The 23780-nt window shown below is 39.0% G+C and overlaps 1 protein-coding gene across 4 annotated transcripts in view; it reads right to left on the bottom strand.

The window, feature by feature from the left end:
- Positions 1-23780, bottom strand: part of DCDC1 (doublecortin domain containing 1) — a 440084-nt gene that overhangs the window by 46826 nt on the left and 369478 nt on the right. For all 4 annotated transcript variants that reach the window (XM_059406535.1, XM_059406544.1, XM_059406519.1 and 1 more), the window contains 7 exons: positions 21568-21667; positions 19531-19666; positions 16801-16960; positions 11796-11954; positions 10214-10414; positions 6126-6219; positions 3724-3894 (listed from right to left, as the gene is read on the bottom strand). In XM_059406535.1, coding sequence (XP_059262518.1) covers positions 3724-3894; positions 6126-6219; positions 10214-10414; positions 11796-11954; positions 16801-16960; positions 19531-19666; positions 21568-21667 — 1021 coding nt within the window. The remainder of the gene's footprint in view (positions 1-3723; positions 3895-6125; positions 6220-10213; positions 10415-11795; positions 11955-16800; positions 16961-19530; positions 19667-21567; positions 21668-23780) is intronic.

The raw sequence follows: 23780 nt of genomic DNA, 5'->3' as shown, positions 1-23780 counted from the left end.
TACAATTACTATCTGTGAGTTAATAAAAGTTAACAAAAATTATCTAAATTTTATCTAGATTTACTAAAATGCAACCAGGTTTTAAAGGCCTGTAGGGAAAATACCCCAAAATTCACAAGATGGCTACTAAATAAAATTAACTAATAATTGGATTGTTGTGGTCCAGGAAGAAATTGAGGAGTTTGTTGTTGTTGTTGTTGTTGTTTTATAATTAAAAAATTTTTTTAAATTCTTTATTTTAGTTCAATTTAGTTAACATATACTGTATTATTAGTTTCAGGGGTAGAATGTAGTGATTCATCAGTTGCGTATAACGTCCAGTGTTCATTACATCAACTGTCCTCCTTAATGCCCAACACCCAATCACCCCTTCACCTCACCCACCTCCCCTTCAGCAACCCTCAGTTTGTTTCCTTGAGTTCAGCATCTTCTGGTTTGCCTCCCTATTTTCATCTTATTTTTTTCCCTTCCCTTCCCCTATGTTCATCTGTTTTGTTTCTTAAATTCCTCATATAAGTGAAATCATATGGTATTTGTCTTTCTCTGACTAATTTCACTTAGTGTAATACCTTCTATTTCCATCCATGTCATTGCAAATGGCAAGATTTTATTATTATTATTTTTTAAAGATTTTATTTATTCACTTGACAGAGAGAGAGATCACAAGTAGGCAGAGAGGCAGGCAGAGAGAGGAGGAAGCAGGCTCACCGCTGAGCAGAGAGCCTGATGTGGGGCTCGATTCCAGGACCCTGAGATCATGACCCGAGCCGAAGGCAGAGGCTTAACCCACTGAGCCACCCAGGCGCCCCAAGATTTTATTATTTTTGATGGCTGAGTAATATTCCATTGTGTGGAATGCAGCGGGGGGGGTGTGTGTGTCTATACACACACATACGGATATATCTCACATGTTATTTTTCCATTCATTTGTCAATGGCCATCTGAGCTCTTTCCATATTTTGACTTACTATGGGCATCACTGTTATAAACATTGGGGTGCATGTGCCTCTTCAAATCACCATGTTTGTATCCTTTGGATAAATACCTAGTAGTGCAATTACTGGGTCATAGGGTAGATCTATTTCTGACTTTTTTGAGGAATCTCTATACTGTTTTCCAAAGTGACTGCACCAGTTTGCATTCCCATCAACAGTGTAAGAGGGTTCCCCCTTTTCCCCATTCTCATTAACATCTGTTTTTTCCTGATTTGTTAATTGAGTAGTTTCCAGGTGATGAAATAAGAGTGTTGTGATTGGTGGCTAAAGACCAAAAGTTATTGATGAAGCCACTGAAAGTGGCAACCGTGTTCAAGTTTTAAAAAAACGACCTTAGAAGTCCATTTCAGTCTCTGATTAAAGAACTCATTTTGCAAACAGAGCCAGTTTATACTGCATAGGAGTCATGCTGATGTATCTTCTAAGCTGCACTCTTATTAGTAAGAAAAATGACAGCAAATGGCCTTCAAGAATTATCTTGAAGAAAGTAAGTTGCATGTATGATTTTAGGATGAGTTCAGAGTAAACCTAGTATGCCAACTATCTGATGTGTGGCACTGTAACCAACATAGTCATGCTCTGCCTATTCTGGTTAAGAAAAAGTACACAAAATAGTTTTTTAAACATTTCTAACAAAATTGTCAAGTAGAAGAATCTGGTCCTTAAACTATTAACCTTTTCTTAAGCAGAACACCAAAATGTCCGCTGAGACCTCTGTTCCAGTATTGCCCCACACCTTTCATGCCACCACCCTCCAAAACCCAGCCTGCGTTCTATCATCTATTCATCTATCTCTGTAACTACGGCCTTCTTTTCTTTCCCACCAGCTGGACAGTTCCTCCTTTCCTGTGTCTTTCAATAAAAACATGAGTTGTGTAATCCCAGAAAGTTTCAATCATATACCAAAGTAGGATACAACCCCCTTTACCCTTCACCCAGCTTCAACAATTATCAACCATGACCAATCCTGTTTGATCTGCTTCCCCAACCCACTTCTAATTCCTACCCTAGATTACTTTGAAGCAACTCCCAGGCATCATATCATTTCATTCTTAAATATTTAGGTATGTACCACGAAAAGATAAAAATTCTTTTATTGTAACTGTAATATCACCTCTGAAATTAACCATGATACTACCTCAATATAGTAAAATATTTAGTCAGTATTCAAATTTCTATAATCATCTCTCTCTCCTCTTAAAATTTGTTTGAAACAGAGTCAAAATCAGTTCAATACATTAAAATTGGTTTCTATACTTCTTAAATTTTTATTATTAATTTCCATGTTCTTCTATAACTCTTTCTTTTTTCCTTTATTGTAATTTATTTTATGTATTCAGTTAGGATTTTGATGACTACATGGTTTTTGTGTCATTTACCATGTTCCTTTATCTCCTATATTTCCAGTAAATTATTAGTTAGAATGAAAAACTTGATTAAATTCCAGTTACATTTTTGGGGGGAGGAACACTTCATAAGTGGTACTACGTACTTCCATCAAACGGCATATATTATCTGTTGTGTTTCTGTAATGTAGTAGAAACTGGTAACCACTATCTAGATCAATTAATTTAATAAAGTTTACAACATAGTGGCTCCAAATTTTTTCATACCTTATTCAACTATTAGCTGGGATATTCCTATGAAGTGAAACTTCTCACCTACTATTTTGTTATTCTAAGATATAGATCATAAAGTAAGGGGAAAAAATGCCTGGTTCTTCATTTTCAAGCTCTCAAAGTAACTAATTGATTCCTTAGCATCATCTTATTGTGATCAATGAACTATTGTTGTTCTTGTTTAACATAAGAATGAACATATGGATTTAAACATATTTGATGTATATCAATCCACCATATTCAGTAGTCTTACTGATGCTTAAATTGTTTTGTCTTTGAACTGGGACCCTTTTCAAGCTGACTTGATTCCTTTTGTGATGACCTTAGTCTCTGACAGCATATTTGTTTACTGGTAGGAGTTCGTAGACAAAACCAAAAGCGGTTGGGGGAGAGGATAGCATAGTCTAAACCAAAGACATGCAAAATGGTATGGTAAATTTGGGCAAATACAAAATATTTAGTAGAGCCAGGGAATTTGAGGTGAAGGAGAAGAGGCAGCTATTTAGGGAAGTCTGAGAAGCAAAGAGGATAGAGAATCTTGTAGTGTACATTATGAGATTTCTACAGGCCAACAGTAATCAACAACAGCAAGGTAGTTTGACATATAGACCCACAAATACCTTAGGTATTTGTAAAGTATGAAACAATTCCTTATGAATAAAGACTACAGGTCTACATTTGAAAAATTATTTCCTCTAAAAATCAGAATATAGATATTCAAATGTAGACCTATGCGTGGTAAAATGTAATACAGTTAAAGTCACTTACAATCATGTGCACCTTAATATGCTTTTTGGAGTCGAGTGACATCTAGTATGGCAGGCACATAAATGCTTATCCTCATTCATGAGTGTTTGATGAAATTATGATGGACAAAAGGTGGTGCTGATGATAGGGAGCCATTGAAACAATATAAGCAGAGGGTAATACCAAAATTCCTTCATTATTTCTTAGCCAAAATTACAGAGTGTAAGCGATTTCATTCACAAATCAGTGTTTAATTTGTGTGAATATAAGGTTTTCTAGGAAAAAAAAGAAGTCCTACCTTTATTAAACTACTTCATTTTCTCCTATTTTTCTTTTATCCTTAGTAAAAAAGGACCACTTACTGGTTGATCAACGTTTTCCTCTTTAATCACAGAGGATGTGCAAATACCAGCATAATTTGCTGCTGTGATCTCCTTGTCCAGTGCAGTGCTATGGAAGGCCACAAAAGCTTTGCTATCGTCCACACAATTCCACTTTTGATTGGATGTCCCATTGTTATATGGTTTGTATTTCTGAAAAAAGGATAAAATATGGAGTCAAACAGACAGGAGAGTTTATGATTTGATTGTAGCTGCCACAGTTTCATTGCATAAATTCAGAAAGTATAGATAATTACTCATAATTCTATGCAGTAATAACCATTATTTATATTTGATGATTACATGTGCCATACTTTTTATATTTCTAAATATGCATCCTTTGATTTACAAATATGAACACACAAAATGCAAATAATTTGGTAAATGGATTAGTTTTTTTAAATAAGAATATCCCATGAAACTTTTCCTAACATTCTTAAAGGATATATCCTATTTGATCTTAGTGATGTTTTTATTTTACCAATCACCAATAAACATGTAGATTGTTCCTCAAATTGTCCTTATTATAAGCAAAAAAGCAATGAATAATCATATAAATAAGTTTTCATGTAAATCCATGAAAAATTCTTTAGAACAAACTCCTCAAGTACAATTGCTTATAAAATAACATGATCATTTAAAAATATTACGAGATATCATATTAAGCTTTCTCATATCAAAATGATTTCTAGAGAGGTTATTCTAGTTTACACTTACACCAATAGTATATGATACAGCCTGTTTTCCTCACATTCTTGCCCAAACAAATTTAATTAATGAAAAATAGTGTCTTGTTGCTATTTTATGTTTCCCTGATTATTGAGATGATTTTTTTACAAATATGAGTACAAACAGCTTTATATGTAACAGAAACAGCACATTTATTCTATTATAAAACTTGGCTCAATCATAAGTAAAGAAAAGAGTAGTTTCAATTTTAGAGAATTTAAACTAGTAGATTAGTTCCAACTAAAATTATCATGACACCTAAAGGAACTTTATAATGAATAGCATTCACTTTACCAAGGAGAGATTGATAGTAAAGAGGAAAATAAATGGGTCTTCAGAATTGATTTAATAGGTCAGACAATAGAGGATCCCTCAGAGGCATGGAAAACAAAGACTATGTTTCAAGGAACAGAGAGTGGGGGGGGGGTGTAGTAACATTAACCGAACACGACTCATTTTTATTATTTTACATAAACTACAATATTTTCTCACAAACCAAATGCTTCAAGAAATAAAAATGGAGCATCAGCAAAGAAAAAATCTTGAAAGGTAATACAATTACCTTGAGATCAAACTCATTTCTTAAAAATGGGAACCTTAGGGGAAAATGTCAATATCTATAATTTTTTTAAGCTGATTAAGGTACAGAATTTGCATCTGCATGAGGTTTTAATCTCACTGTGGCCCATGCCAAAGAGGCACCTGACAGGGAAGAATGTGATGTTATATATATGATGTCTCCTAGCATAAATTTTTTGTCCGTATTTATCAGCAGGGTAGAAGATTTAATTAAGCTTTGATATTTGTCCAGATTGCTATATCCCAATTATGGATTCCGGACCTGTGAAACAAGCTGCCTCGTTACTATTAAAAACATGGAATAAAACAAATGTACTTTGGGGATAATATATTCTGTTCAACAAAAGATGGTAAATACTATGGAGGATACAGAAAATAAATTCAGAGCAGGGGTGCTCCTAAGCTTTCTTTCCTCCTACCAAGGAAAAATATATATCTATTTAGGAGTGTCTTTGTCACAAGTAAGGATGACAGATAAACAAGAAAAAAGAACTCCACAGATCTTTATCCAAAACTCAAATGAACCCAGATTTCTCTGGAGTCTCCAAAAGCAGTTTGGCTGCTACAAGCATTTGCTAAAGTATGTTATGTGTATTTCAAATGTGTATCTTAGTAGAATGAACATTGATGAGTTCATGCCCTTCGGGAAGACCTGTCTGATCATGCTCTCACCCTCCAGTTGCCAGGTAAGAGGGGGCTTGCGTAGGTCCCAATCAGTGAGTTTAAAACACGTGCCTCTAACAGCTATTCACTTGACCGTAGCCGCCACGGAGACCACATGAATGCTACTGGGATAATTTTTCATGCTTGCCCTTGGATTTGATTTAAGTAACTAGCATAACTCCTGACATGCAGCAAGCCCACAATCACCATCTGTTGGATTAAACTAAATTAAGAGCTACATGAACATGCTGAATTTGAAATCTAGGCAGACTATTGTAAATATTTTAACAATGGCATTCAAAATAGGTTTCTATGACAGCCATTATCTTTCTCCACAACAAGGAAGCACAGAGCTTTACTTAACTTTAAATAAAGGGCGATGATTACTACTTAGCTTATATATAATATCTTACCTGAATAATAACTGGATAGCCACAGACATCATTTCTTGTTTTGGTCATAGACACTGCCAGCACAAGGTCTGGGTTACTCACCAGGTGAAAGGTCCTTTGGGAAAACAGGATTAGACTTGTTATCAAGTAGCGTAACCCAATCAGAGCTCCCTCTGTGCCATTTACCAGAGTGCTGCCTCTTAGCTCCATGCGTGCTTTGTGATAACGGATATGAACCCTTTAAGCATTTCTCCCTCACAGAAGCACAATATTAAGCTTTCTCAGTAAAGATTGCTAGAGGAACACTGCAGAAAGAAGGGGCTCCCTTGCTCTTCCTGGCTGCTGCATGGGGTCACCAGCTGGGAGTGAGGACATCCAGGGATGCTCCGCCCTAACCAGGTGCTGGGGATGTGTGGCCCCTGGGAAGCCTCAGAGCCCTGGCCTGATAATCATTTGCTCGTGGCCCTCCTGACATGGACATGACATGCTCTAAACCTTCTGCCTCTCCAGCACCCCGCTCCTTTTCCATACCTGTGTGCCCCCAAACCAGTTGCGCCCCTGTGTATGTTCCAGAGGGCTACTTCCTGCTAGCAGAGCAACCACAGACCAGGTCTGGTCAGGCAAACCAACAGATTTTTGCCATCCAGTTAGCTGAATCTGTACCTTTTCTAATGACTTCTGAACTCTGGCCTTGGAAAGGCCTGATTTCAAGTTTTGTCCTCAACACCCTCAGCCCTAGAGGACCATACACAGGACTTTTTTTTTTTTTTTTAATCTAATAGTTACTCTTTCATCATTGTTTAATAATTCTTTATGTTACACATCTTGAAATCACAGTGTGGCTTTTGTCTCTAAATTGAACCCAGACTGATATACCCTCCTTACGTCCTGCTATTTAATCGTGTGGCGGAACGATTAAGAACATGGATTCTGGAGCCACAGGGCTCAAGTCTGAATCCTGAATCTACTTCTTAGTAGCTATATGGCTTTGGTTAACAATCCCACACCTCTGTTTCTTCATCTGTAAAATAGGATAATGATGCCTGCCTCAAAAGGACCTTGTGGGAATGGAATGAATTAATGAACAGAAAATACATAGAATACTGTCTGGCACACATCACTTAGAATGAGCCACTATTATTAATGGTTGTGATTTTTTTATAGCTTTTCCTCCAATTCTCTTTTTCTAAAGGACTATACCCTAAAAGTCCAAGATATATGTTGAATATTGTTAAGTTGTCTTGTATAGAAGCTCACATAAAGCCACTTTGACCAAAAGAAGGAAAGAAAATTATTGAGCTAAAATCCTCAAATTCTTTTCCTTGCATCACTTAAAAGCAAAATAAGCCAAACATTCAAAGAACCTGACTGTATAGAAAAAGCCAATTCTTTATCTGTCAACATAGTTACATTACACACACACCAGCAGTGGCATTCCTGCTGTGGAAAATATAACTCGTCCTATAAAATTTAATGATGTGGGAGCGAAGGGGAGAAGGGAAGGTGAGAAAGGGTCTGTTATAAAAGTAATATATTTCTCCTTTCAAGACTTAAAAAATTCCAGATATCTAATTTAAACTTCTGTACTATAAATAAATATAAAACAACATAACCTCACTGTAAAGAATTTACAAAGAACTGGAAAATAGAGTAAAAATTGTAACAGATTTTTAGGCATTACTCATATTACAAGATAATCCCTGTTAATCTTGCAATGTATTTCTTCCTTCTATTGTTAATTAATGATGTATCATTTTAAATTAAAAATGGGTACTGGATCTCATTAAATACATTTTTAGCATTTATCAAAACTGGGCACTGCACGAGAGCTGCTATTCTCTACTCTTCACCTGTTTAACCTCGCCATTCACATAGCTTGGGTCTTGCATTTTTATTGACACTCAAAATTATTCATATGAATGAATGATTGTGCATCTCCTGCAATGACCTATTGAGATGCCCACATCTGTTACCTGGCTATCTATGTTTTTGCTGCTTAGAACAGCCGTAGCAACTTCTCCCATGCTTCAGTGCCATGCTGAGCCGTGATAATGTTGGTTTCCCTTTTCGTTTTTGAACAGTACCATCAACTGACACTGGCCTTAGCAGGAATGCTTAAGTTTTGCAGGAAGCTTGGGTTTATGGACCTGTACGTAAAACACACTATGTGCCAAAAGGCAGTGTGAGACCTTCTTCTGTGCCCTAGGGATATCTCGCACGATACCACAGCCCCTTCCACAAACCCAGGGAATGAGTGCTTGCAAGTCAGTCTCCCGGGCCTCAGTGTACCTAGCTTTGAAATCAAGTGATCAAGTGATAAGGAAATTTTAAAGATCTCTTGTAGCTCCAAAGCCCATGACACTGTATTTACCCCTGTATAATTCTGGGTCCCGTTGAGGGTATTTTCATCCCTGAGCATTGTCTTCCTATTTCCCTTTAGAAGCCAAACGATTAATTCAGATTTTGCCAGAGTTGGAAATGGGAGAAAGATGCCAGGTTATCTCAAAAGTTGACCTGGACTATTCTTCTGTGTGGCTGGAAACCAAGTGAGTGTATCTCTGGCAATTTCCAACTGGGTTCAAGGAGGACCTCCACTGTAATACAGTAAGCTAAATTCCAGAAATGTAGAACCCGTTAACTCTAGCTCTGCAGGGGCAGAGATCTGTGTTTGATCTCAGCTGAAGCACCAGCTCCCAGAACGCCGCCCTTAATCACCATTTGCAGCAGAATGAATGAATTCTGGTCCCATATAGCAAATTATTCACAGGGACAAAAACTTGCCTCTTAGCTCCCTGTCATAATGTTAGCTTAGCTAGGATGAACAAGGCAAAGGAACACACTCACAGGTCTAGCTACAGGGGCTTTTCAACCTTCTTGAAAACAAGTCCAGTAAGTGTTCCTTGCTGGTACTTGGTTGGCTCATCTCAGACAGTGAACAGTAAGACTCGCTCCCTTCCTGCCCATGCTGGGCTGCTGCTCTTGCCCGCTAAAGCTTGCACAGTTTCTGTCAAAGCAGCAGTTCCTAAACCTTTCACATCACACACCTTTTGAGAAGCCAATGAAAATCACACCTCTTCCCCGGTGCTGGGGGGGGGGGGGGGGATGTATCACACAGATGTCAAGAGATTGAAGAGGCCCCTGGAGGCTCACTATAAAAGACTAATGACTCAATTTGAAACAAACCAATCTAAAAACCAAGGAATTGTTTTCTTTCTGGTTAAAGATATGTTCGTATATGAACAAAAACAGAGAAGCAGCAGCCAGAAGAAGCCACCACGACTCAACAGCTGTCAACACTCTGCCTTTCTTGTCTCATCCACTCCCCCCAACTTTTTACATTTTCGCTTTTGCTAGAGTATTTTAATGCAAGTCTGACCTACTTCTTCATTTTATCTGTAAATACTACAATATATATCCCAGTGGTCAGAATTTTTCTTTATTTAAACATAGCCATTGAACTATTAAGACACCCAACAAAATTAGTAAGACTTCTTTTGCATCATCTGGCACCCAGGCTTTTCCTCTAATTGTCTTAGAAATAACTTTTGAGAGTGGTCGGCTTGAATCTGGATCCAAACAAGGGCCAGCCATTAGGTTAGACTGGATTGATATATTTGTTAAGGTAAGAATTCACTTTCACTGTGTAGGCAGAAGCCGTATCCGTTGGTTATTTGATGGAAATAAGGAATGGCGGAAAAGCGTGCTTGTGAGGAGGGGCAGGAGATTGAGTTACTGAAAAATACTGCACCATTTTTTAAAATGGGGACTCCTTAAGTTTTTACTTGATCCTTTCTGATCATAAAAAAAGAATTAGATGGCAGCCCAGTTTTCTCTTATTAGCCAGTTAAAACTATGAATCCAGTAGGTCAGATTTCACATTCCTTATCTGAACTGACAGTGGATAACTTGTGTATAGACTACTGAGCATTTACATTTGATTTCACTCTCTTTTTCTTCTCTAAGTAGGATTTTAAAAAAGCATTGGCTACCTTCAATAGAAAATCCAAAGTCCTCACATATACTCCTGCCTGCTCTGCAGGTACCATACCAGATCTCTTAGGCTGCCATTCATATATTTGGTATATTGACACCCGGTATAATGGGTTTACCTGCTGCCTTTCTTGTGCATCCATCGTTGATGACTATCATCTGCTTTTTTCTCCACCAAAACTACCTCCGTGCCTGAGCGCAGATCAGGACCTCGAACTCCCAAAACTAGCTGAGGAGCAGCACAGCTTATAATTTGCCCATCTCTGTATTCAAACTGCTGGCGGCAAAGCTTCTGCAACTTACTCTGCTTTGGAGAATGGCTGAGAAAAAGAAAATCCCATTAGAGGCCGAAAAATGTCCTGTGCACTCAGTGTGCTGCAGACTGCAAGCTCTGCTACTGGGAGACCCGATGCGAACCGAATGCACGGATCCTGGTGAGGCGTCACCCTTGGGACAGCAGCACCGCTATCGCCTGGCAGGGCCAAGCAGATGGAAAGAGCAAAATTCTGAGTTTATTCTGTAACAGGAATAAATGTCCATCCAAGAGAATATGAGAAACTCATCAGCATAGCAAAAAGAAATTGAGTTGAAGAGGTAATTTAGTTAAAGGGAAAAGGAATGGGAAAAAGAGAGGGCCAGGTAGAAATGGGAAAAACAAAGGTGTTCAAATCAGGGTTGTTTCTAGCCTCAGTCTAGTCTCCCTGCAAATAGAATGCCATTCTCCAAATTTTTCAATCTTCCCATAGAATATCATAAAAGAGAATGATATGCTAATAAGTTAATTTAAAGGAATCTCCTGCTTAAGGAGCTTAAGGCAATAAGCAGACTTATGAAATATATTAAACATCACAATGCATTGTCAATTAAGTTAATTTATAAATATCTATGAAGCCCCTAGTATGTGCATAGGGCAATGCTAACTGTTGAAATGCCAAAGCCGTTTGATTTATACAAAATGCTATAATGGTAAGCAAATGTCTAAAGGTTATGAAATAATATAAAGTACTATAAATTCCCATTATTTCACTGGACATTGACCAGAAAAAAATACAGTTAAAAAGGAAGAAACTACATTTTACTAGTTTCTTAAAGACATCAGGGCAATCTTACATGCTTATTCTTAAGATCATTCACATATTTGTTCAACAAATACATAGGCTTTATGTTAAGTTATTAAAAGGCAAAGGTGGATAAGCTTACTGCTTAATATAAAAGACACACCAGTGAACAAGAAATTATATTACAGGACGTGAGGGCGATCTAGCTGCGACATCTGTCACCCCGTTGATCGCCGGGGTTGATTCGGCTGATCTGGCTGGCTAGGCGGGTGTCCCCTTCCTCCCTCACCGCTCCATGTGCGTCCCTCCCGAAGCTGCGCGCTTGGTGGAAGAGGACAACCTTCCCCGAGAGAGGAGAGGAGCGTTCTTTGGTCAAGGGTATACGAGTAGCTGCGCTCCCCTGCTAGAACCTCCAAACAAGCTCTCAAGAAATTATATTACATAGCACAAAATAAACTAAAGGGAGAAGGGCCTTCCCACAGATACTTGCAAACACTTAGTAAAAAACCCAAGACACAAATGTGTATGTTAATATAAATGGCGGCTAACAGTAATGCAAACCCTGAGGAATCATTTCGCCCTAAAATGAGCAAATCTAAGACCATGCAGAAATCTCCAATGAGAATTCCTTGCAACTTTTTACCTGTGTTTCTTCTGTGGTTCAACATTTTCAAAGAGTTCTTCTTCCATTTTCTTTGGAAGACTGTCATCCTCATCAAAGTCACGAGGAGTTTCCTGCCAGGCATACCTGAGAAGTGTGTGACAAGCTTTCATTCGGAGATGGGCTCTTGCATGTGAATCTCTACAGAAGTAAACACAAGTTGAAGACTTCTGATTTATACTCACAGAATTTTCTCTGAGGTATAGTCTGATCATATCCTAAAGGATGTTGATGAATCTGTAAATCACATTTCTATTATGGTGCCTAACATTGCAAATCCACCTCCCACTAATACATAATTTTGATCTTTTAATATAAGGCTACAAATAAAATTCCCCAATTACATAATAAACAGGACTCATCTTTATCTATTCAGGGAAAAATGGGGCCATGTATTATATTTCAAAAACTGCAAGATTGGGGCATCTTAGTGGCTCAGTCGGTTAAGCATCAGACTCTTGATTTCACATCAGGTCGTGACCTCAGGGTTGTGAGATCGAGCCCCGCATCATACTCCACCCACACTCGACATGGAGTCTGCTTAAGATTCTCTCTCCCTCTCCCTTTGCCCCTTCCTTCCTCTAAAAAAGCCCTGCAAGATTAAGACTGCTCGGTGGTTTAAGAAATTCATAATGAATGTGTAATGAGATTCCTTCTGCTTACTCCAGAAGTGGGTCATAATTCTGTATGGAATAGGACAGCCTAGATCACTACATTTCATAAAGTTTACTCATTAGACAATGTTAAGAAATCTTAATTAACGTAACTTTTCCTCTTAAATCTAGGGAAGCTCAAATAGCATCGGCACAGACGTGCAAACTTTTGATAGAGAATAAGGTACTAAAACACTTAAATAGTCATAGTTTGAATAACTGAGTCATCAGCCTTCTGGCTTCTTACTACGATGACGACGTGAACAGGAGCTTAGCCACCATGCAGATCTATCACTATCATATTCTAGAGCACTGTTGAAGTACATTTGCTTCCAAGAGAGCACAACACAATATGAAGACTGCTCCACTCAAGGCAGGAAAATATACAGGCAAAGCAGTGAGCATATTCTAGCAGTCTAACATGCATATGTGTAAATAAAGCTGGAGGGGAGTGGGTAGGCGGCGATCGTCTAGGTGCTCCTAGTATTGATATAACTGGAAGCAATAGAAATTACCAAAATCTTTGAGGTCAATTCCTGTGTTGGCACAGCAGCCCATACACTTTTCAAATGTAACACAAGTATTATACGTGGATATGAAATAGGAGGGTAACAGCTGCCTCATTCAAATTGTGCACAAGCGGCTGGCTCAAGTTAAAAATCTTCCCAGGAGTTAAAAAACAACAGTGCCATCTAGTGTTAAAAATAAAAAACACAGCTTTCCCACCAACTTTTTATTTCTTCGAGGAAAACAGAGAAGGAAAATATCATTCTTAGTTATGACACATTCAGCAAGGTGTAAACAAGATTTTCCCTCCAAGTCCAGATGTTTAATTTTCTAACTTGGAATTTATCTGTATTCTCTTTGGCTTCCAGGCAAATGAAGTACAGTCTAGCTATTCTAAAGTGAACAGCCCTTTTTAAATATACCTTGCTTTATGAATTCATTAATTTTCCATTCACTCATGTACCTAATCATTCCATAGTCACTCATTCTTTTAAATGATGTTTCTTGAACATCTGCTATATGATAGGCACAGAGTTCTAAGTGATTAACAAAACAGGTAAGTTCTCAGGGTTCTCTAAGTTCCTGCAGCTTACATTCTAGTGGTCAGAAGAGATGTAACAGACAAGTCTGTTATATAAGTGTGAATAAATATGAATAAATAATATAAGTGCCATAAGTGGAATAAAACAAGATATTGTGATAGAAACTAGCCAGCGTGGGGTAGGGTTTACTTAAACAATGGAGTCTGAGAAGTCTCCTCTGAGAGAAAATGTTTGAGTTGAGATGTGGAAAATGGGAGGGAGCCATCCATGTGAGGTTCTAGAGAAAGAACCTTCTGGGCAAAGAGAATAAATAGAGAGCTTCTGAAGCAAGAATATGCTGGTTCATTTGAGGAACAGAAAGACACTATTGTGCCAGGTATAAAGTGAGTGAGAAAGGTAGTAAGTGAAAAGGCTTAAGAAGGGGGCAGGGCCTGCCTGTAATTCTGTAAGGAAATAGGAAAGTTCTCCCTGAGCTCCATGCTAAAAAAAGTCCTTTCTTTCACAAGGCAGCAAAGCTGAGGTGAGTGCTTCCAGAGTTTCTTTTCTATTTTGCTTATTTTTATTAACAGTAATCTTGCACAGAATCCAACTATCAAAAAGGTTCGTTCCAGATCTGTGTTTACCCTCTCGCTTTATGGATATCCCTCCTTAAATCATCCCACTTTTCAAATAAGTAAAACTTCCAAACAAACAAATTTGAGAAATTCTGGGGAAATCTTCAAGTGACTCTGTAACTTAAGATGATTTAGGATTGAGTCATCAGAAGTGTCTCAGAGAACTAGTGAAAGCTAGCCCAGAAAAGAGAGAAACCAGTAGCCTGATGATGATGAACTTTGCATATTTTAAGGACTTTTAAGTAGAAGAGGAAGAGTATAAACAGAAACAAAGGAAACCACAGGACAGAGATGTTCTAAATAATTTCTATATTAGAATGGGTTGCCTCATCAAAAGTAATGAAATCTTGCCCTTTGCAACCACATGGATGGAACTAGAGGGTATTATGCTGAGCAAAATAAGTCAATCAGAGAAAGACAATTATCATGTGGTCTCTCTAATATGAGGAATTTGAGAGGCAGGGTGGGGGGTTTTGGGGGATAGGGAAGGAAAAAGTGAAATAAGATGGGTTAAGAGGGAGACAAACCATAAGAGACTCTTGATCTCACAAAACAAACTGAGGGTTGCTGGGGGGTGTGGGGTTATGGACATTGGGGAGGGTATGTACTATGGTGAGTGCTGTGAAATGTGTTAAGACTGATGATTTCCAGACCTGTACCCCTGGGGCAAATAATACATTATACGTTAAAAAGGAAAAAAAAAAAAAAAAAAAAAGGCTGCTTGCGAAGTAGTGATCTCTCTGTTACGATGAGTATTCAACAAAAGATGGCATGTGGAATGTGCCTGGAATGTGCGGGAGATTCCTGCCCTTTGTTTGAGTGGACTCAAGAACTCCAGGCCTTGAAGAAATCTAAAAATTAGAACAATGTGGACCTTTGCTCTCAAAGATGTTCTTTCTGTTTTTCTCACTTTCGGTTTACTTTTTTCCCATGGGCAGTCTAATAACTCAGAGGCCAGATGATACATTCTTCAGAAATTCTCTGGCCATTGAGGAATAGACCCATGTAGGCCAAATCATTTCTCTCTGAAAAAGGCCTTCTGGTGCATTTGTGAATGTCAAGACACGGGACCAGATGAATTACTCATCAAGATGAGGGGGTTTGTTTCCTAAAATAAAATTGATGTTCCTACAATAGAGGAGAGAAGCAGTCTTTTTAAATGGTTTGTAAAATAACTTCAAATGACATGTAAATTAATTTTCACTGTTATCACAAGGGTAGTTGACTATCTATATATGGTTTTAGAATTTGGAAACTTATTCAATCGTTCCTTCATTTATTCAGTATAGGATGATCAAAGTCATCTACCCTGGTCTTCACAGAACAAGCCGGACAAGGGGTTTTGCCCACAAGGAATTACAGGGGTGGGGGGAGAAGTACTGCTAAGAACAGTGCTCCATACGATCATTACCATGATTGATTTCAACGATGACGAATCATTCCACACATGAGTACAGGGCAAGTCAGGGCACTTCAGGTGCAGAGAAACAAACAAGGGGCTCAGAGGCCTGCAGTGGTGCACAAACAGAATATGCCATATTCAGTGGCCGCTTGTGGTTGCCGAGCTGGAGTTGAGTTTGCGTGTCAGGAAGAAAAAGTGTGGAGTGGAGGTAGGCCTGGGATGCAAATGAGGGTCCCTGAAGGGCCTGGACTCAGGTCAGAAGGGCTAGGGCCTACAGAGTAAATGTTTTTTCTATCTGCAGTAGGTAGCTTCTGAAGAACTGTACAAAAAGGGTTATGTTTTAGGAAGGCAATTGTCTGTAGATGGAACTTCGAGGTGAACTGGAAGGAGTAGAAAAGGAAAAGAGAGAACAATCTGGAAACCACTTCAGTGACCCAGGATGACGACTGTATTTTAACATGCATCTGGTTTGAACCTATATTAATTTAATTGTTCCTGGAGTTGATGTTAATGGAAACAAAACATGATAAATTCCTCAAATAATTTTCAATTCCAAAATTCTAGTCTTTTTTCTTTTTTTAAAAGATTTTATTTATTTATTTGACAGAGAGAGATCACAAGCAGGCAGAGAGGCAGGCAGAGAGAGAGGAGGAAGCAGGCTCCCTGCTGAGTAGAGAGCCCGATGCGGACCTCGATCTCAGGACCCTGAGATCATGACCTGAGCCAAAGGCAGCAGCTTAACCCACTGAGCCACCCAGGCACCCCAAAATTCTAGTCTTTTAAAAATAGTAGCATATAATAAAATTACTGCAAGTAGATCATTGTGATGGTTGAACATTGAAGCTCCAGCTTGATCTTTTTGCCAGAAAACTAATTAAATCCTAGCCCTTGGGGCACCTGTGTGGCTCAGTGGGTTCAAGCCTCTGCCTTCGGCTCAGGTCATGGTCTCAGGGTCCTGGGATGGAGGCCCGCATCTGGCTCTCTGCTCGGCAGGGAGCCTACTTCCTCCTCTCTCTCTGCCTGCCTCTCTGCCTACTTGTGATCTCTCCCTCTCTCCGTGCCAAATAAATAAATAAATAAATAAACAAACAAATAATCTTTAATAAATAAATAAACAAACAAACAAATAAATAAATCCTAGCTCTTCACCTGACATCCATATCACAAATGTGGCACGAGTTCCCTGCATGGGCTCTGTGCTGTTACTGAGCTAATAAGCTAAGTTCAGAGAGGAACCAGGTAGTTTCTCTGGCCATGCTGATTACTTACAGAATTTCACTGGAAGCTTTTTCTGTTGTTAAAGCATTTTCTTGCATTTGCTTTTCCTTTGGTCCTATCATTTGCTTCTCTTCTCCAAAAATTGCTACAGGTTTATGCACAGCAAGCTTGGCTCCAGACACAATGTCACTTTGGACTTCTAAAACAAGAGCTGAGCAGAAATGCACAGATTGCAAAGACATATCAGTTATGATTGCAGAACACTAGGAATTGGAAAACACATGTTAAAATAAGAATGGAGATAATTTTCAGCTATTTGGTCTAAGAGAACACTGATATTGCTCTTTAATAAACTGGATTTCACTTAATTTTTATAGATTCGTTCCCCCCAAGATATTTGCAGTCAAAATTATTAAAATTGGGGTTAGCATCTAAAATATACAAAGAACTCATAAAATTCAATATCTAAAAACAATTTGATTAAAAAATGGGCAGAGGACCTGAACAGACATTCTTCCAGAGATGACATACAGATGGCCAACCTACACATGCTCAGTATCACTAAGCATCAGGGAAATGCAAATCAAATCAAATCAAAATCGTAGTGAGATATCACCTCACACCTGTCAGAATGTCTATTAACAAAATCAAACAACAACAAAAAAAGATGCTGAGGAAAGAGAGCCCTAGTGCACATTGATAATATACAACTGATGTGCCCACTACAGAAAACAATATGGAGGTTCCTCAAAAAATTGAAACTAGAACTACCATATGATCCAGCAATTCCCCTTCTAGGTATTCATCCAAAGAAAATGAAAACAGTAATTTGAAAAAAACATAAGCACCCCTATGTCCATCACAGTGTTATTTATAATAGCCAAGACATGGAAACAATCTAAGTGTTCATCAATGAATGAATGGATAAAGAAGTGGTATATAGATAATGGAATATTATGCAGTCATAAAAAAATGAAATCTTGCCATTTGTGTCAACATGGCAGTACCTCGAGGGTATTTTGAAAAGCAAAATAAGTCAGACAGTAAAAGACACATACTGTATTATTTCACGTACATTTCACTTACATCTAAAAAACAAAACAAATAAAACAAAAGTGAAACAGACTCATAATTACAGAGAACAAGCTGATAATTGTCAGAAGGATAGAGGGATGAATGAAATAGATGAAGGAGAGTAAGAGGTATAATCTTCCAGTTATAAAAATGGCCAGACATGGGGATGCAATATATGGCATAGAGAATATAGTCAATAATATTAAGACAACTTTGTATGGTGACAAATGGTAACTAGATTTATGGCACTGACCATTTCATAGTGTATATACGTATCAGATCACTATGTTATATACCTGAAACAAATATAGCAACATAGGTAATTACCCTTCAATTTTAAAAATGCCTAAAAGAAAAAAAAAGGTACTAAAGGATACGTCTTTCCAAAAAATGTTAGTTATTGTAAATTCTAACCATTCAAATGGGTATATTATTTAGATATATGTCTCTAGATCATTCTCCAGGATCCCAGATTCCTCACTGAAGTCCCTAATGCCTTGAAAGACAAATGCCAAACTTACTGTACAGCATTCAATATATGTAATAGAGAAAAGTTTTAAATTCTATTAATGATTTTTCCCTTTTGATTTTCTATGTATAGGACCTTTGTCCTTCCTGGGGCAGGCCTAAGGGAAGGAGGAAGACCACGAGCTGACGAGAAAGGTTACAAAGGAAAGGAAAAGTACAAGTACGAAGATAGTTATGACACTCAAGCACAGCCTGCTACCATAAGACAAGGGCTGTGTAAATCAGGATGACACTATCATGACTTAGGATTCTTCTAAATTCTGTGAGCTCCCATTTAGCATATCAAAGCTTTAACCTCAAGGTTGACTTGGGGAAAACCCACCCTTTCTGAGCCTGAGGGAGACAGAAGCTAGAGGAAGGCGGAAAACCAGTGCTGGATGTCATGATTCCCCCTACAGGCTTCCCTTCGGGCATCTAAGCTACACCAAGGAAACATGGAGGACACTGGCCATTATTCAGAACCCTGAGACAAGTCACCTCTCCAGTTGCCCTCACTACTCCAACCTGAGGCACAACCCTGTCAGCCTGGATCTGGTTTCTGAGGCATGCAGCCCTGACCCAAGACTTGCTGAGAGTCATGCTAGAGAGCTTTCCAGAAGTGGTTGTCAAGGAGGGGTGAAGGGGAACTGTAGTAAGAACAGAGATGAACACTCAGCCATAGCCAGACTTCAGGGGGGCCAAAGGGAGCAGTGTAGAGTCTGAGTCAGGCAGGAAGCATCACCCGCCCAAAGCACTGCCTGGGCCAAAAGAATGGAACACAGTCACCCAGCCATGGACATCAGTCACCAAGACTCAGAAAGCAAGACTCCCTTCCATCTGAGAGAGGAACTAAAGAGAGACTCTGGGGACTGGGGAATCTGAAAGATTTCCCTAAAGGGACTGTTTAAATTAACGGATGAGACAAAATTTAAACCTGACTGGAAATTTTGTTTTTCTTAACAAAAAACAAAGAATTCCTGGTTTGTTAAAGACAAAATAAATTACATTTTCTTTACACATCCAAAGTGTAGTGTGAATTAAAATATGCAATCCTGTTAAATATATAATTTTGTCTAAAAAGCTAAACAGCAGGATATAGGAGTGAAATACAACCTATTTCAACAAATTTAATTTTTAAAAAAGCAGGATCAAGCATTAATCTTGGCCACATATATTATGGTAAATAATTCTAATGCTTACCCTCTATCTTACGTATACTGCAGAAAGTTTGGATTTTAGAAATATCTGATGCTAAGTTCCTCAGGAAGATTTGCTTCTTTTGCTGAGCAGTGGACACATCAGGATTGATCCAGTGTTCTCCACATGAAGCATATACCTAGCAAAGAAGTGAATCTCTGATCCCGTGTACAACCGTTCATAGCAGTGTTATCAGTAATAACCAAACCCAGCCAAAAGTACAAACAAAATGTCCTATAATAGGCAAATGGTTAAACAAACCATGATGCTATGGACTAATAAGAATAAAAAGGGAAAACTGTTGGTGAATGTAGCAACTTTGAAGGATCTCAAGGGTTTTCTATCAAAAAAAAAAAAAAAAAAAGAGTATTTCTCCATACTACCTTTGCAACTTCCTGTGAATCTAAAATTTTTCCAAATTAAAGTTTTATGCAATAATTTTTTGAAGGAAGGAAAGAAAGAAAGGACAGGAGGGAGGGGGGGAAGGGAGGTAGGTAGATATTAGGGCTCTGTAAACTATGGCTGAGGCCCAGATCTGGCCTGCTGCCTGTCTGTGTAAATAGAGTTTTATTAGAACACAGTTATGCCCACTCATTTCCACGCTGTCTGTCACTGCTTTTGTGCTTCACAATGGCAGGAGCTGATGTTTCATTAGAGATCATATGGTCTGTAAATATTTACTAACTGATCTTTTGCAGAAGAAGTTGGACACAACCACTGGTATAAATGAACTTGTAATATATTAATGTGGCTATTTCTAGACATTGAGATGATAGATGATAGCTGTTCTTCATGCTGCTTATATTTATTTCTTCAATGAATTTGTACTTCTTCGAAGTAAGAAAAAAATAGAGGGAGGTATTGAGAACACTCAGTAGGAAGAAAAATGCCACTCGGTGCTCTTCCGTGGCCCCACAATGGTGCTTATACACACTGCTGTATGACGACTTGGGAAAAACTTTCTCAAAAATTTCTTCTGTTTGAACAACAGGCTTCCTTTTTTCCTCTGGACACACACGTAACTGTTGATGTTTCTGTCTCTGCGTCGGCTGCCCAGAACAGTGACAGGTTTGTTTCGAGCAAATGCATGGAATCTGGTAACAGTCACTCCTGGCTCCATCCTTTCATACTCCCTTCGCCCTGGTGGCCCCATCTACTTATCCTTCCATGAAATTTATCCTTCTGTGTCTTAGGTCTAAATGCAATCTACCTTGCGTTCTTTCTGAAATAACACAGTGAGCTAACACACCAGCAAAAGCAAAGAAAAAAAATTAAATACCAACAAACTAAAACCTTGGCAGTGACAGTGTTAGAATTCAAGAGATCTCCCCAGGTTCCAAGAACACAGACTTTCCCCTCTGCCATGCTGCTTCTGCTATTAGTCGTCAGTACTATGGTTTAAGACTCGCTCAAGGGGTCTTTACATTCAGGGCCTGAACTGAGTACTTCTACTATGGTGTGAGCTCGGTTCTCTGTTCAAAGAATTTCAGGCATCGGTCAGGCAAGTTTTCTTTTCGGGCTGATATCTCAAATTCCATAAATGGGAGAAAAGGCTGACTGCTCAAGTCCTTCTTCTCAGTCATCTCCAGCCACCCAGGTAGGTTGTGCGAAACACTAGATGAAATTTTTTTCTGGAAGAGTGAAATTATCATTTAGTAAGGACACTAAACAACTACACTTTGAAAGCCTCAAAAAGAAGAGAGGATCTGCCTTTCAGAGTGGGAGACAGAAATCAGAAGTGGGTAATAATCCGGTCTTGTCTAGCTTCCACCCTCATTTCTAAAGTGGGGATCATGACAGCACCCACTCCACAGGGTCGTCCTGATCCTTAAATGAGTTTATTCTGAGAAAGTCCTGAAAATCATGCCTGACAACAGCTCCCTGAGCTGTTGGCATGCGTTTTTGAGGGCTGCTGAGTAAGGCTAACTCAGAGAAAATAAGGGGAGAAGCAGTTAGTGTTGGGAAGTCCTGTCTGTTAAAACATTTGTCTTTCAGTTGTATGTATGGCTCATATTTCCAGTTTCACATTCATGTCTTTACCAGTTCATCCCTTTGAAGGTCTTTTAAGGCAAAGATTTCTTTTCCTTTTTCATTGAACAATCTCCGAGCTGCAGAAGGTAAATTTAAAATTTCAGTGCACCTGTAGTAAGAGACACAAAAATTGAGCTTGTAGATAGAAGGCTTCTGGCAGAGAGGAGAGAAAATGTGAGAAATCAAGGGTCTGAACCATCAGTGCCCACTCCTGCTGCAGACTGGTGAGACCACCCAGAGGTGGGCCCTGGAGCCCATCAGACCCCTCTGGAGACTCATTCCCCCCCATCCAAGCTGTGGGACTTGGGCAAATTAACCTCTCCAAGCCTCAATTTCTTATCTTCTAGGGTTTTAGTGAGGATTGAAGGTTGATTTTGAAAAGTGCTTAGCACAGTGCCAGGCATGATCAACAAATAAGTAGGCATATCATGATTGAGTTTTCCTTCTTCAATATGCTGCATACTTTCTAATTGTGTGCCTTTGTTCATGCTCTTCCTTCTACCTAAAACACTTTCTTTGGCTTTTTTTTTTTTTTTTTTTTGTGGAAGTTCTACTCTTCCCAGAGTCATATCCATCACCAAGCAGTTTCTCATCTCCCTCCACTAGAAGTGATCTCCACAGCCTTTTAATTCCCTTTCAAACAGTAACTTTTACCCTGGCGAACCAGTCAACAGTGATTTCCACACCCCAGACCCCAAACAAGCATTTGGCCTGCCCTGTAGATATCAAAATGAATGATACTGTTTTCTTGTTCCCTGAGGGGCTCCCTCTCTTGTTAGGGGAGAGACAGGTCAACAACTGAAGTATAATATGCAGGAGTGGGTCGTGTCATAGGCACCCAGCCAAGGAGCTGTGAGAACACAGGAAAAACAAAACGACTGATTCTCCAGGGAACACCTATGGAAGGAAGTGACATTTGGGTTGGGCCTTTTCAAATGAATAAAAGTTGATCAAGAAGGATTAGGACCTAGAGGCGTTTTGTATAGCTGGATCTGAGTGTATGGACGAGAGCAGGAGCCAGATGAAGCTGGAAAAGAAGACAGGAACCCATGGAAAGCACTTAAGATACCAGGCTAAGAAATAGACCTCTAGGGGCGCCTCGGTGGCTCAGTGGGTTGAGCCGCTGCCTTCGGCTCAGGTCATGATCTCAGGGTCCTGGGATCGAGTCCCACATCGGGCTCTCTGCTTAGTGGGGAGCCTGCTTCCTCCTCTCTCTCTGCCTGCCTCTCTGCCTACTTGTAATCTCTCTGTCAAATAAATAAATAAAATCTTTAAAAAAAAAAAAAAAAAAAGAAATAGACCTCTAGCCCATAAACAGCAGGAAGTCTTTGAAGGTAGAAGAGTAGAGGTGTGGTTTTATCAGATCTGCTCTGTGGAAAGTTAGCTGTAGGACAGGTGGAAGGTACACTGAAGTAGGAGAGGCTGGAAGTTACACAGCCGGTTCAGGAGAGTAGTAAGGAGGCCAAATTGCAAGGGAAGAGGAAGGATGGATAAAGGAATGTGATGGGGCTGTTGAGAAGACTGTGGAGATGATCCCACCTTTGGAACAAAGAAAATAAAGCATTCTTGCTAAATATATTTTACATTAGAATATACTGTCTATAGTAAGTGAATTAGAATCGACGTTATGCTGATCAGGAAGGCTAAACTATATGAAGACTGTTTCTCAATTTTATTTCCTTAGATGGGATAAAGCAATTGAGCAGATAATTAGGCTCTCCATTTCTCTGAGAGGTCTTAGAAGGAAATAGGTCAATGAGACCTAAGTCTCTGCCTCTTGTGTGATAGCTCTGGAAGTTGGTGGACCACAGGAGTTCGTAGGGAGGGAATGGAAAGGAACTATAAGAAGACTGAGCCCCCAGGCACAAGATGGGCTTGATTCTCTTTCTTTGCTGTCCAAAGACCCAAACTGATTCTTTCTACTTTCCCAAAATGGATATCTTTGTGGGTCCAGGCAGTTATAGCATGACCTAAGAAGAGTTACCATTATCATATCTGCTCCTACTCACATTTTCCTGGAGAACATTTGGACTATGGGAATATCCTGTTTTAGGACAACGAGTGGGAGAATAGAAGGAATGGGTGGTTGGTAAATCTCCCTTCCTTTTTTGAAACCCTGGTTTTAATAGTGCTGAATTTAATTGGCTCATGGAGGTGGTTTAGAGAGGATTGGGATAAGCCTTTTCCTCTCTATTTAATTCCTCCAACTTGATCACATGCCA

Source organism: Mustela nigripes, chromosome 1, assembly GCF_022355385.1.
Source record: "Mustela nigripes isolate SB6536 chromosome 1, MUSNIG.SB6536, whole genome shotgun sequence".
NCBI classification, from domain to species: Eukaryota; Metazoa; Chordata; class Mammalia; order Carnivora; family Mustelidae; genus Mustela; species Mustela nigripes.
The sequence above is the reverse complement of the archived record's forward strand: the minus strand, read 5'-3'. Positions and strand labels throughout refer to the sequence as shown.